This window comes from Myotis myotis, unplaced genomic scaffold, assembly GCF_014108235.1.
Source record: "Myotis myotis isolate mMyoMyo1 unplaced genomic scaffold, mMyoMyo1.p scaffold_m19_p_1, whole genome shotgun sequence".
NCBI lineage: Eukaryota > Metazoa > Chordata > Mammalia > Chiroptera > Vespertilionidae > Myotis > Myotis myotis.
Window position 1 is genome coordinate 121,971,907 of NW_023416313.1, and position 15,963 is coordinate 121,987,869.

The 15,963-nt window shown below is 41.0% G+C and overlaps 1 protein-coding gene across 29 annotated transcripts in view; it reads left to right on the forward strand.

Moving 5' to 3' along the window:
- PARD3 (par-3 family cell polarity regulator) overlaps nt 1–15,963 on the forward strand; it is an 814,705-nt gene that overhangs the window by 608,567 nt on the left and 190,175 nt on the right. For 28 of the 29 annotated variants that reach the window (XM_036350442.1, XM_036350547.1, XM_036350474.1 and 25 more), the window contains one exon: nt 4,970–5,215. In XM_036350442.1, the coding sequence (XP_036206335.1) occupies nt 4,970–5,215 (246 nt within the window). Of the gene's footprint in view, nt 1–4,969; nt 5,216–15,963 lie in introns of those variants that run through there. The other variant, XM_036350655.1, reaches the window with a different exon arrangement.

Genomic DNA, 15,963 nt, shown 5'->3' on the forward strand with positions numbered 1-15,963 from the left:
GTTTCATTGATTTTTTTTTTTTTTTTAGTTTCTATGTTATTTATTTATGCTCTAATCTTTATTATTTCCTTCCTTCTCGTGACTCTGGGCTTTTCTTGTTGTTCTCTTTCTAGTTCTTTAAGTTGTAGGGTTAAATAGTTTATTGCTGATTTTTCTTGTTTTTTGAGGTAGGCCTGTAGTGCTATGAACTTCCCTCTCACGACTGCTTTTGTTTTGTCCCAGAGATTTTGGGTTGCTGTGTGTTCATTTTCATTTGTTTCCAGGAAGTTTTTTATTTCTTTCTTGATCTTGTTGCTAACCTATTCATTGTTTAATAACATGCTATTTAGCCTTCATGTGTTTGTATGTTGTTGGGTGTTTTTATTGTAGTTGATTTCTAATTTCATTCTACTGTGATTTGTGAAGATGCTTGTGATGATTTTAATCTTCTTGAACTTGTAGAGACTTGTTTTGCGTCCTAACATGTGGTCTATCTTTGTGAATGATACATGTGCACTTGAGAAGATTGTATATTCTGCTGTGTTGGGGAGAAATATTCTATAAATGTCTATTAGATCCATCTGATCCTGTGTGTCCTTTAGAGTCTCTGTTTCCTTGCTAAGTTTTTGTCTGGAAGATCTTTCCAGTGAAGTCAGTGGGGTGTGAAAATCCCCTACTGTGGCTGTATTGTTGTCAACCTCTCCATTAAAACACTCTAGAAGTTTTTTATATATTTAGGTGCTCCTATATTGGGTGCATATATGTTTACCCAGGGTATATCCTCTTGTTGTACCAATCCCTTCAGTATTATGTAGTGACCTTTGTTGTCACTTGTGTTGGCCTTCATTTTAAAGTCTATTTTGTCAGATAAGGATTGCTACTCCAGCTTTTTTTTTTTTTTTACCTTTTCAATTTGCATGGAAAATATTTTTCCCATCCTTCACTTTCATCCTGTGGGTATTTTTTGTTTTGAGGTGGGTCTCTTGTAGACAGCATATAGTTGGGTCGTTTTTGTGTCCATTCAGCTACTCTATGCCTTTTGATTGGAGCATTTAATCCATTTACATTTAGAGTTACTATTAAGAGGTATTTATTTATTGCCATTTTAATTCTGTATGGCTAGGTTTCGCTCTCTGTTTCTTCTCAGCAACCCCTTACAGCAATCCCCTTAGCATTTCTTGTGATGATGCTTGGTGGTGATGAACTCCTTTAGCCTTTTCTTTTCTTTTCTTTCTTTCTTTTTTTTTTTTTTTTTTTTTTTTTTTTTTTTTGTCTGGGAAGCTCTTTATTTGACTGTCCATTTTGAATGATAGCCTTGCTGGATATAGTAATCTTGGTTTCAGATCCTTGCTTTTCATTACCTTGAGTACTTCATGCCATTTCCTTCTGGCCTGTAGAGTTTTTGATGAGAAATCAGGTGTCAGCCTTATGGGAACTCCTTTGTAGGTAACAGTTTTCTTTTCTCTTGCTGCCTTTACAATTTTCTCTTTGTCTTTAATTTTTGGCATCTTAATTATGATGTGTCTGGGCATGGGTCTGTTTGGAGTTCTCTGTGCCTCCTGAACTTGAGTGACTTTTTTCTTTACCAGGTTAGGGAAGCTTTCTGCCATTATTTCTTCAAACATGTTCTTTATTCCTTTCTCCCTTTCTACCTCTTCTGACCCACTGTTATTCTAATATTGTTATGTTTCATGTTGTTCCACAGCTCCCTTCAGCTGTCCTCCTGTTTTTTTTTTTAATTATTTCTTCTTTTTGGTTCTCTGATTGAGTGATATTTTCAACTCTGTGTTCTAACACACTGAGTCTGTGCTCAGTTTCCCCTAATTTGCTGTGTATTCCTTCCAATGTGTTCTTTATTTGTGTTATGTCATTTTTTTTATCTCAGACTGTTCTTTTTCATAGTTACTATATCTTTTTTCATACTGTTGAGCATTTTTACTATCATTACTCTGATCTCTGTTTCAGATAAATTTCTTATTTCTGCTTCATTTATCTCTTTTTCTGGACAGGTCTCTAGTTCTTTCACTTGGGGGTCATTTCTTTGTCTCCTTATTTTGGTTGTCTTTTTGGGTGTGTGACTATGTTTTAGGTCAGTGATGGCGAACCTTTTGAGCTCGGCGTGTCAGCATTTTGAAAAACCCTAACTTAACTCTGGTGACGTGTCACATATAGAAATTTTTTAACATTTGCAACCATAGTAAAACAAAGACTTATATTTTTGATATTTGTTTTATATATTTAAATGCCATTTAACAAAGAAAAATCAACCAAAAAAATGATTTCGCGTGTCACCTCTTACATGCGTGTCATAGGTTCGCCGTCACTGTTTTAGGTACATCCTCTACACCTCTCAATCTCTAGTTCAGGACAGTGTTAAAGACTATTTCTGACTAATTGGATCAGGCAAAGACTCAAAACCTCCAGAGACTGCCTCTGTTTACAGACAAATAGGATCCTGACTTGAATTCCCTTAGGCAATCATCCTAGAGTTTTTTCAACAGGGTGACACAGTTGCTTCTGACTGGAGGATAATTGTTATTTTTAATCTCTTAAGTAGCCTCAGGGCAAGGTGTTTTCCAATAGGGTGTGTCAACTGTCTTCCCCCAACAAGGCAAATGTCTCTGTGGGAAAGATGTCCTCCGCTGCATGAGGGAATGACTTAGCCCAGGAAACTTGGTGTGTCTGCCTTCTGAGCTCTATTCCCGGATTCCCCAGTTCTGGGTTCTGCTGTCACAGCTCCAGTTCACTTTACACTCCCTCTGTCAGAGCACACGGTGGGTGGCTCCACAGGGCATTTTTGTGCATTGGCTCTTCAAGAGGGTGCCTGAACTTTCAGCTGCCACTCCATGGCAGACAGCATTCTGCTGCTTTTCGCAGCTAGATGTTATGTGGGTACCCTCCTCAGATTTGGTGCTCCGCTGGGGAGCCCAGCTTGGGGATTAAATCCCAGAGTTCTCAGTGGCACCCCGCCCCCCCCACCACACACACACACACAGCTGAGATCTCTCTGGGATTTCACTTGCTGTCTGTGGGCACCTGGCCAGCCCTTTTGCACCCCTGCCCCTCCTACCAGTCTCTATGCAGTCTCCATTTTCAGACCTCAGGTATCAGGGTTCTCTCCTGTGATTTCCTTTTTTCTTTTATGTACTGTCTTTATCTCATGTTTATATCTTTTCTGTATTATTTTGAGTATATATTTATGTGTCATTTATGCAAGCAGTGGTTTATTTCAGATATGAAAGAAGTAAATAATTTTGCAATAAAACATTAAACTCAGTCTAAAATATTGTTTTATTAAATTAGATCATTTTAAAATATAGTTTTACATTTGTATTTTCCCCATTAAACATTATCAAATATTTGTGCAGCAAAAATAATGAAAAATTATCAAAATTCTATTTTTAGCTAAGTAAGATTGACTTAGAATAACGTATATCAATATCTCCTTAGTTGAAGAGAACTTTATACCAAGTAGCTTAATAAAATCTTAGGAAATATTTTAATTCATTCTAAATGGAAGTAGTCATTTAAGGTCACTTTCGTAGTTATAACACAGCAAAATTTTATTGATCTTTTGCTCCTAATAATCATGTTGTAGATTCATGTTTAAGCTCCTATCACTATATTGAATGTGTATGATATATTTATAATGAGTAAGACATATACATTATTGTGCTCAGACATAAATGTATGCATATATATATATATGTCCATATATATATATATATATATATATATATATATATATCCTATATAATAAAAGGCTAATATACAAATCAGCCGAACAGTGGAACAACCAGTTGCTATGACATGCACTGACCACCAGGGCACAGATGCTCAACTCAGGAGTTCCTCCTGTGGGAGCATCGCTCAGCCAGAAGCCGAGCTCACAGCTGGCGAACACAGCAGCATGGCGGGAGCCTCTCCCACCTCCATAGCAGCACTGAGGACCCCTCGGGGGATGTCCGACTGCCGGCTTAGGCCTGCTCCCGACAGTCGGACATCCCCCAAGGGGTCCCGGACTGTGAGAGAGCACAGGCCAGGCTGAGGGACCCCCACCCCAGTGCACAAATATTGTGCACAGTGCCCCGTGTGTGTGTGTGTGTGTGTGTGTGTGTGTACTAGAGGCCCAGTGCATGAAAATTCATGCACTGGAGGGGGGTCCCTCAGCCTGGCCTGCCCCCTCTCACAGTCCAGTAACCCATAGGCGGGGAGGCAACCTGGCAATCAGGGGAAGGCAACGCCCCCATCACACCTCTGCTGCAGCCACTGCTGGTAGTGCAAGCCTTGGTCGGCCCTGGTAACCTGAGCCTCGGGCGGCCCTGGGAAGCTGGGCAACTGCCATCCAAGGCTTGCCTATGCCTTGGACCCATCCTGGGCAGCTGGGCAGCCTCCATCTGAGGCTTGCCTGCGCCTCAGGCTGGCCCTGGGCAGCTGGGGGGCTGAGCTTGGGTATGCCCACACCGTGTGCCTGCCACCCCCCCCAGGTGGGGCTGAAAGGACTGGGGGACTCTGGCAGGGCTGAGGGGCCTGGGCACCAGCATCTTGTGGCCTTGGGCACCACCATCTTTGTGACAGAGTGACAGTCAATTTTCATATTCCCTCTTTATTAGATAGGATAGTTTGTGTTTGTGGCAGGGGCAGTAACTTTTTAGAATCACTTCTTGCCTTACAGAAGTTCATGAGGAAAACCTAATTAGATGCCTAAAACTCTCTGTTCTTTGTGGATTTTTAAATCTACTTAATAAGGGACAATTTAAATTAAGGTGTACATCATGACTATACAGTATTCACATTAACAAAAGCTATCTAACATTATTTTTGAGCATCCATGATAGTCTGAAATGAATATAACACGGTTTATACCATAAATTTTCATATACTTCATGAAATAAAATGTATTTTACAACATAGTTTGATGAATGTTTCTATATGCAGTTCTTAGAGAAGACATAACTTTTCTTATTTCAACTTTGCTCTAATTTTACAGGATTCAAGCCAAAACTCGAGAATTTAGAGAACGACAAGCTCGGGAACGTGACTATGCTGAAATTCAAGATTATCATCGGACACTTGGCTGTGATGATGAGTTGATGATGTATGGGGGAATTTCTTCCTATGAGGGTTCCATGACTCTCAATGCCAGACCCCAAAGCCCAAGAGAAGGACATATGATAGATGCTTTGTATGCCCAAGTAAAGAAGTCGCGGAATTCCAAACCTTCACTTGTAGACAGGTAGGTTCTAGGAGCAATCAGGATATTGCTTTCAAATCAATCTGATACAGTTTTGACAAGGGAGTAGATTGCTCATCAGTTCCTAAACCAGGACTGCCTTTTATTAATGACCTTAAAAAAGCTGTTGTGTCTGAAAGTATTTTTACACAAATTGAAACCTAGTGGAAAGAGCAGCAGATATTTTGATAGCTTTCTAATAATGCCAACATATTTCATCTTGTTCTTAAAATGCTTTTAGACCAGAGAACTAACCTTTAGTTTATAACTCAAATAAAAAGCAAACTTGAAATGATGGCTCTTGTACTAAAGCTGTATTTGCCTTTATTATTAGGAGAGCCTCTAGTTGTGGTAATTAAATAGATGGTGACTGACATGACTTGTTCTAATTATGATTTGTTTGGGCCACTTTTTTTGGTGACATGATTTTATATGATGAAAGAATTAATGAATGAGGTATACAGTATAGCCAATTTTCAACTTGTTTGTTAATAGCCACAGATGCATGTCTGTTTATGTATCAGTGTATCTCAAAGTAGTATAATGCTGACTACATGTTAATGGCTATATACTTATTTCAGATTTTATCTGAAACAGTTTAAACACAGATCTTTTTAAATTCCTTCATTTATATATTTAAACACCCTTCAGATATATATTCAAACCCCATATAAAGTTTAGTTCACAAAGAAAATAATCTTAATTTCTTTTCCATTATGCATATGCATGTTATTGTCATAAATAATGTGCTAATCCCATCACATCTTATAATGGTTTTATTTTACTTTTCCTTTTTTTATTACACTTATTGAGGTGACATTGGTTAATATGATCATATAGATTTCAGGTATGGGTTTCTGTGTTACAAGATCTGTATATTGCTCTATGTGCCCACCACCCAAAGTCAAATCTTCTCCTATCCCTATATATTGGGACCTCGTATCCCCTTCACTCTGGCAACCACTACACTGCTGTTTGTTTTCATGAGTTTCAGTTTTATATCCTATATGAGTGAAATCATGTGATTCTTAGCTTTTCATGACTGATTTCACTTAGCATAATATTCTCAGGGTCCATCCATGTTGTTGCAAATGGCGCCATTTCATCTTTTCTTATGGCTGACTAGTATTCCCTTGCGTATATGTACCACATCTTCTTTGTTCAGTCCTCTGTCACAGGACACTTTGGTTGTTCCCATGTCTTAAACTCCGTGAATAATGCTACAATGAACATAGGGATATATCTTTTCACATTCATGTTTTTGAGTTTTTTGGGTATATACCCAGGAGAGAAATTACTGGATTGTATGGTAGCTCTATTCTTAATTTTTTGAGGAATTGCCAGACTGCTTTCCATAGTGGTTGCACCAATCTACATTCCCACTAGCAGTGAATGAGGGTTCCCCTTTTTCCACAACCTCTCCAACACTAGTTATTGCATATTTTGTTGATAATGGCCACTCTAACAAGTGCGAGGTGGTATCTCATTGCAGTGTTGATTTGCATTTTCCTAATTACCAGTGAGGTTGAACATCTTTTCATATATCTACCAGAAGCCCAACACACGAAAATTCGTGCAAGAATAGGCCTTCCTTCCCCTGGCTGTGGGCACCACCTTTGCTCTGGCTGGAGCCACCTTCTGCCTTCATGCGCTGCCCAGAGGCCCAGAGTAGCTGGGGCAAGGTGGAATGCCTGCATTGTCACCATAGCAACAATGCAAGCGTCCCGACCCAGCTGCCACCATCTTTGTTGCGTCAATTTGCATATTCCCTCCTTATTGCCTGTGGGCGTCACCATCTTTGTTGTGAAGTGATGGTCAATTTGCATATTCCATCCTTATTAGATAGGATTGGCTGTTCTTGTGTCTTCTTGGGAGAGGTGTATTTTTTTTTTAGGGTGTGTACTTTTTTAATTTTTATTATTATTATTTTATTATTATTATTAGTTAAGGTATTACAAATGTGTCCTCATCCCCCCCATTAACCCCCAACCTCCCCCCTCCCCCCTGCCCCACACACTCATGCTCCCATCCTCCTGTTGTCCATGTCCATTGGTTTGGCTTATATACATGTATACAAGTCCTTCGGTTGATCTCTTCCCCTTACCCCCGCCCTCCCCTACTTTCCTTCTGGGGATTGATAGCCTGATCACTGTTTCTCAGTCTTTGGATCTGTTTCTTTTCATCAGTCTATGTTGTTCTCTATAATCCACAAATGAGTGAGATCATGTGGTATTTGTCTTTCTCTGACTGGCTTATTTCACTTAGCATAATGCTCTCCAGTTCCATCCATGCTGTTGCAAAAGGCAAGAGTTCCTTTTTTTTTACACCGCAGCATAGTATTCCATTGTGTATATGTACCACAGTTTTCTAATCCATTCATCTGCTGATGGGCACTTAGGCTGTTTCCAAATCTTAGCTATGGTGAATTGTGCTGCTATGAACATAGGGGTGCATATATCCTTTCTGATTGGCATTTCTGGTTTCTTGGGATATATTCCTAGTAGTGGGATCACTGGGTCAAATGGGAGTTCCATTTTTAGTTTTTTGAGGTAGCTCCATACTGTTCTCCACAGTGGCTGCACCAGTCTGCATTCCCACCAGCAGTGCAGAAGGGTTCCTTTTTCTCCACATCCTGGGAGAGGTGTATTTTCAGGTCCTCTGCCCACTTTTTGATTTGGTTGTTTGTTTGGTGTTGAGTTTTATGAGTTCTTTAGATATTTTGGAAATTAAACCTTTGTTAGAGTTTCTGTTTGCAAATATCATCTCCCATCTGGTTGGCTGCCTCTTTGTTTTGTTCTCAGTTTCTTTTGCTGTGCAGAAGCTTTTTAGTTTGATATAGTCCCATTCATTCAATTTTGCTTTTACTTCCCTTGCCTTTGAGGTCAAATTCATAAAATTTTCTCTATTACCTAGTGCATAAGTTTGGTACCTATATTTTCTTCTATGTAACTTATTGTTTCCTGTCTTATAGTTAGGTCTTTGATCCATTTTGAATTAATTTTTGAACATGGGGACAAACTGTAATTCAGTTTCATTCATTTGCATGTAGCTTTCCAGTTTTCCCAGCACCATTTATTGAAGAGACTATCTTTACTCCTTTGTGCATTTCTGGCTCCTTTGTTGAAAATTATTTGTCCATATACATTTGGTTCTATTCTGTTCCATTGCTCTGTGTGTCTGTTTCTCTGTCAATAACATGCTGTTTTGATTATCGTAGCTCTGTAGTATAATTTGAAGTCAAGTAGTATGATACTTCCACCTTCATTCTTTTTTTCTCAGGATTTCTTTGGCTATTTGGGTTTTTTTATGGTTCTAACAAATCTGATTATTTCTCTTTTTATTTCTTTTAAACATGACATTGGGATTTTGATGGGGATTGCATTAAATCTGTATTTTGCTTTGGGTAATATGGCCATTTTAACTGGGCTGATTATTCCAATCCATGAACACAGGACATTTTTCCATTTGTTGTGTCTTTTTCAATCTCTTAATAATGCTTTGTAATTTTCAGTATATGGGTCTTTCATGTTCTTTGTTAAGTTTACTCCTAGGTATTTTATTATTTTGGTTGCAATTGCAAAATGAATTTTTCCCCCTTCTTTTTCTAAAATTTTGTTGTTACTATACAGAAAGGCAGTACATTGATTCTGTAACTCGCAACTTTACTGTACTTGTTTATTATTTCTAATAGTTGTGTTTTATTGGTAAGTTTTGGAGTTTTCTGTATACAGAATCACATCATCTGCAAAAAGTGACAGTTTTATTTCTTCCTTCCCTATTTGCATGCCTCTTATTTTTTTCTCTTGCCTTATTGCTCTGGCTAGGACTTCCAGAACTATGTTGAATAAGAGTGGTGAGAGTGGACATCCTTATCTTGTTCCTGATCTAAGAGGAAAGCTTTCAGTTTTTCACCATTGTATATAATATTAGCTGAGGGTTTATGGCCTTTATTATGTTGAGGTACTTTCCTTCTATTCCTATTTTGCTGAGTGTTTGAATCATAAATGGATGTTTTATCTTATTAGATGCTTTTTCTTCATCTATTGATAAGATCATATTATTTTTAACCTTTCTTTTGTTAATGTGGTATGTTATATTAATTAATTTGTATATGTTGAACCATTCTTTTGCCCCTGGAATGAACCCCACTTGATCATGATGTATTATTTTTTGGATGTACTGTTGTATTTGATTTGCTAGTATTTTGTTTAGGATTTCTTTCATCTGTAGTCATCAGAGATATTGGTCTGTAGTTTTCATTTTTTTATGTTATCCTTGCTAGGTTTTGGTATCAGGGTTACATTGGCCACATAAAATGTGTTAGAAAGCATTGCCTCTTGTTCAATTTTTTGGAAGAGTTTGGGAAAGATAGGTTTCAAATCTTTTTGAACATTTGGTAGAATTCACTGGTGAAGCCATCTGTTCCTGAACTTTTATTTTTTGGGAAGTTTTTGATGGTTGTTTCAATTTCCTCACTGCTGATCAGTCTATTTAGATTTTCCAATTTTTCATGATTTAGTCTAGGGAGGTTATATATTTCTAAAAGTTATCAATTTCTTCTAGGTTATTGAATTTGGTGACATATAGTCTTTCATAATATTTTAGTATGATCCTTTGTATGTCTGTGGTGACTTCTCTTTCATTTCTGATTTTGTTTATATGGGACTTTACACATTTTTTCTTAGTCTAGCTGGGGTTTGTCAATTTTAATAATCTTTTTCAAAGAACCAGATCTTTCTTTTATTAATATTTTGTATAGTCTTTTTGTTCTCTATTTCATTCAATTCTGCTGTAATTTTTATTATGTCCTGTCTTCTGCTGACTTGGGATGTCTTCTTTTTCTAGTTCTTTAAGATGTAATGTTAAGTTATTTACTTGGAATTCTCTTGTTTCTTGAGATTGCCTGTAATAAATTTCCCTCTTGTTACTGCTTTTGCTTATAATGGTTTTATATCATCATTGATCTATATGGAACATGGACTTTGAACAAGTTTCATTTAAAACTAGTGCTTCTGAAGCTTTAGCGTGCATCAGAATCACCTGAACACAGATTGATTAACCCTCCCCCACATTTTGATACAGTGGGTCTGGAGTGGAGCCTACAATTTGCATTTCTAATAAGTTTCCATGTCTCACACTGGTACAGTTGGTCTACAATACCCATGTAAGACGACACATGTACTGCAATTATGTCATCTATAGCATTTATGTGTTATTTACCTGCTGCATTTTGCAAGGAGTCTGTTTTATTTATTTACTGCCAGCTATTTTTTCCAAAAAAAAAACAATTTTAAATATAATAATCCTATCTAATAAAAGAGAAACATGGTAATTAGCGTACGACTGCTACCCTTCCCATTGGCTAATAGGGCAATATGCAAATTTACTGCCAGCCAAGATGGCGGCCGGCAGCCAGGCAGCTTAAAACTGACATGAGGATTGCTTGCTTCAGTGATGGAGGAAACCAACGTTCCCCGCCTGCCTTGCCGGCCTCTGAGCCTGCAGTTTGAAACATTGTAACAAATATAGAAGCTAAACAAAACCCCAGAAACCTGCTTTCAGCGAGCCGGGATCTCAGAGCTGGAGTTATACATTGTTTTGATTATAAAACCCAAACAAACCAGATACCTGCTTTCAGCAGCAGCAGAGGCCTCAGAGCTGGAGCCAGAGCTAAAGCTGGCCCAGAATAAAAAAAAAAAAAAAAGAAAAAAAGGAGCAGTTGGGAGCTTCAGCCCTCAGCCCCTCACCCAGACTGGCCAGGCACCCCAGTGGGGACCCCCACCCTGAAAGGTGTGTGACCAGCTGCAAACAGCCATCATCCCCTCACCCAGGCTGGCCAGGCACCCCAGTGGGGACCCCCACCCTGAAGGGTGTGTGACCAGCTGCAAACAGCCATCATCCCCTCATCCAGGCTGGCCAGGGACCCCAGTGGGGACCCCCACTCTGATCCAGGACACCTTTCAGGGCAAACCAGCCAGCCCCACCCATGCACCAGGCCTCTATCCTATATAGTAAAAGGGTAATATGCCTCCCAGCACTGGGATCAGCGGAGCCGCAAGGCCTCCCAGCACCGGGATCAGTGGAGCCGAGAGGCCTCCCAGGACCAGATCAGTGTGACAGGGGGCCATGCCCAAACCCCTGATCACCCTGCGGCTCTGTGTGTGACAGGGGGTGGGGCCACAACCTCCCTATCCACCCTGCTCTGTTCGTGACAGGGGAGGGCGCCCCAACCTCCTGATCAGCCCTGCTCTGTGCCTGTTAGGGGGGAGCTCCCCAGCCCCCTGATCACCCTGCGGCTCTGTGTGTGACAGGGTGCAGTGCCCCAACCCCCTGATCGGCCCTGCTCTCTGTGTAACAGGGTGCGGTGCCCCAATCCCCCGCCCCCCCACGGGCCCTGCTCTGTGTGTGACAGGGTAGAGCCATAACCTCCCCATCAGCCCTGCCCTGAGTGTGAGAGTGGCGGCGCCCCAACCCCCTGATCGGCCCTGCTCTGTGGGTGATAGAGGACGGCACCCCAACCCCCTGATCCGCCCTGCTCTGTGTGTGACGGGGTGGTGCCCCAACTCCCCTATCGCCTCTACTCTGTGCGTGACAGGGGGGAGCTCCCCAACCCCCTGATGGACCCTGCTCTGTGCGTGACGGGGTAAGGAGCCCCAACCCCGCTGATGGGCCCTGCTCTGTGCATGACAGGGGGTTGCGCCCCAACCCCCGGATTGGCCCTGCTCTGTGCGTGACAGGGTAGAGCCATAACCTCCCCATTGGCCCTGCCCTGAGTGTGAGAGTGGCGGCGCCCAACCCCCTCATCTGCCCTGCTCTGTGGGTGATAGAGGGCGGCGCCCCAACCCCCTGATCCACCCTGCTCTGTGTGTGACAGGGGACGGTGCCCCAACTCCCCTATCGGCTCTACTCTGTGCGTTACAGGGGGGAGCTCCCCAACCCTCTGATGGACCCTGCTCTGTGCATGACGGGGGGAGCTCCCCAACCCCCTGATCGACCCTGCTCTGTGCATGACAGGGTAAGGAGCCCCAACCCCCGTGATGGGCCCTGCTCTGTGAGTGACAGGGGGCAGTGCCCCAACCCCCGGATTGGCCCTGCTCTGTGCGTGACAGGGAGTGGCGCCGTAACCTCCCCATCGACCCTGCCTTGAGTGTGACAGGGGGCAGTGCCCCAACCCACCAATCGGCCCTACCCTGAGCGTGACTGAGGGTGGCATCGCAACCTTCCGATCTGCCCTGCTCTGTGCATGACAGGGGGCGGCACGCCAACTCCCCAATCGGCCTTGCTCTGAGCCCGACCATGGGCTGCACCTAGGGATTGGGCCTGCCCTCTGCCGCCCAGGAGCAGGCCTAAGCCAGCAGGGCCTTATCTCCCTCGGGAGATAAGGCCCCAGACTTCGAGAGGGCACAGGCCAGGCTGAGGGACCCACCCTTCCCCCCGAGTGCACAAATTTTTGTGCACCAGGTCTCTAGTATTATATATAATAAACATTAATATTTCAAGAAAAATAATTTAGATATAATAATGTTACCAAACTGTACTAACATAGTATAATATTACAAAAGTTGTAGGAAATATTAAAAATCTACAAATACAGGATTACTTGTATTATATTCTAAAATATTTTTTTTCCTGTGGCTCCATTTTTGTTCATCAGTTTATGTTATTCATTATATTCCACAAGTGAGTGACATCACGTGATATATATCTTTCTCCAACTGGCTAATTTCACTTAGCATAATACTTTCCATGTCTATCCATGCAGTTGAAAATGGTAAGAGTTCTTTCTTATTTACAGCAGTGTAATATTCCATTGTGTAGATGTACCACAGTTTTCTAATCCACTCATATGCTGATGGGCACTTAGGCTGTTTGCAAATCTTAGCTATTGTAAATTGTGCTGCTATGAACATAGGGGTGCATATATCCTTTCTGGTTGGTTTTTCTGTTTTCTTGGGATATATTCCTAGAAGTGGGATTACTGGGTCAAATGGGAGTTCCATTTTTAATTTTTTGAGGAAACACTATACTGTTTTCCACAGTGGCTGCACCAGTCTGCATTCCCACCAGCAGTGCACAAGGGTTCCTTATTCTCTGCATCCTGGCCAGCACTTGTTTGTTGATTTGTTGATGATAGCCATTCTGACAGGTGTGAGATGGTACCTCATTGTTGTTTTGATTTGCATCTCTCAGATGATTAGTGACTTTGAGCATGTTTTCATATGTCTCTTGGCCTTCTGTATGTCCTCTTTTGAAAAGATTCTATTTAGGTCCTTTGCCCATTTTCTGATTGGATTGTTTTTCTTCCTTTTGTTAGGTTGTATGAGTTCCCTGTAAATTTTGGAGACTAAACCCTTATCGGGAGTGATATTGGCAAATATGTTCTCCCTTGCAGTGGTCTTTCCTGTTATTTTGTTGATGGTTTCTTTTGCTGTGCAGAAGATTTTTTTTTTTTATGTAGTCCCATTTGTTTATTTTCTCCTTAGTTTCCATTATCCTAGGAGCTGTATCAGTAAAGATATTGCTATGACATATGTCTGCTATTTTGCTGCCTATGGCTTCTTCTAAGATATTTATGCTTTCCTGTCTTATCCTTTATCCATTTTGAGTTTATTTTTGTGTATGTTGTAAGTTGGTGATCTAGTTTCATTTTTTTGCATGTATCTGTCCAATTTTCCTGATACCATTTATTGAAGTGACTATCTTGACTCCATTGTATGCTCTTGCCTCCTTTGTCAAATATTAATTGAGTATAATGGCTTGGTTCAACTTCTAAGTTGTCTGTTCTGTTTCATTGGTCTATATGTATTTTCTTGTGCCAGTACCATGCAGTTTTGAAAACAGTGGCTTTTTAATATAGCTTGATATCTGGTATTGTGATTCCTCCAACTTTTTCTTTTTTTCTCAGGACTGCTGCAGCTATTTGGGTTTTTTGAAATTCCAGATGAATTTTTGGAGAGTTTGTTCTAGGTCTGTGAAATACTCCGTTGGTATTTTAATGGGGATTGCATTGAATCTATAGATTGCTTTGGGTAATATGGACATTTTAATGATGTAGATTCTATCAATCCATGAACACGCTATATTCTTTCATTTGTTTATGTCTTCCTCTATCTATTTTTTCAAGATCATGTAGTTTTCCTAGTACAGGTCTTTTACCTCCTTAGTTAAGTTTATTCCAGGTATCTTAAATTTTTTTTGGTGCAATGGTAAACAGGATTGTTTTTTTACTTTCTTTTTTTGTGAGTTCAATATCTTACCTAATAATAGACAAACATGTAAATTAACCATCCCTCTGCTACACTCACCAGCCAGTCAGGTGAGTGTGCAAATTAACCCAACAAAGATGGCGGTTAGTTTGCATACATAGGGGCGAAGCAGCGGAGTGAAGACTGAAGGCTCCGTCTGGAGCCACGAAGACTGAAGGCTCCGTCTGGAGTCGCGAAGACTGAAGGCTCTGGCTGGAGCGAAGGCCTGGGTCCTGGGTGCCGGAGGAAAACCGGTGCTGGCAGCCAGGGGAAGGGAAGGCCTATTGCACGAATCTCTTTGTGCAATGGGCCTCTAGTCCTATATACTAAAAGCCTCATATACTAAGTGTCCAGTCATCTAGTCATCCATTCAACCAATCAAAGCATAATATGCTAATGATATGCCAAGGCTGCTCAACTGCTTGCTATGACATGCACTGACCACCAGGGGGCAGACAGTCAACCAGTCACTATGATGTGCACTGACTACCATGGGGAAGACACTCCAACTGGTAGGTTAGCTTACTGCTAGAATCCGGCCGATTAGGACTGAGCAAGATGGGCCGGACATGCCCTGGAGCCCTCCAGTGATCCCTCCCCAGCTGGCCAATCTCTTGCATCCCTTCCTGGCCCCAATTGTGCACTGGTGTAGTCCCTCGGCATGGCCTGTTCCCTCTCACAATCCAGGACCCCTTGAGGATGTCAGAGAGCCAGTTTCAACCCAATCCTGCAGGCCAGGCTGAGGGACTAGTGTATGAATTTGTGCACCAGGCTTCTAGTTGGTATATAAAAAAGGCGTAGATTTCTGGATGTTAATTTTGTATCCTGCTACATTGCCAAATTCATTTATTACATCTCGTAGTTTTTTGATGGAGTCTTTAGGGTTTTCGATGTACAATATCATGTCACTTTTACTTCTTCTTTTCCAATTTGGATGTCTTTTATTTTTTCTTCTTGTCTGATCGCTATGGCTAGCACTTCCAGTACTATGTTGAACAGGAGTGGTGAAAGTGGGCATCCTGTCTTGTTTCTGTTCTTAGGGGATATAGGGGAAATGGTTTTAGTTTTTGCCCATTGAGTATAATGTTGGCTGTATGTCATTTATGTCCTTCGTCATGTTGATATATCCTCCCTCTATTCCCACTTTGCTGAGAGTTTTTATCAAAAATGGGTGTTGGATTTTGTTGAAATTTTTCTCTGCATTTATTGATATGATCATGTGATTTTTGTCTTTCAATTTGTTTATGTTATGTATCACATTTATTAATTTGCAAATATTGTACTAGCCTTGCATCCCTGGAATAAATCCCACTTGATCATGGTGTATGATCTTTTTAATGTATTGCTGGATATGATTTGCTAATATTCTGTTGAGGATTTTGGCATGTATGTTTACCAGAGATATTGGCCCATAATTCTCTTTCTTTTTAGTGTCTTTATCTGGTTTTGGAATGAGGCTAATGCTGGCCTCATAAAAAGAGTTTGGAAGTGCCCTTCCTCTTGGAT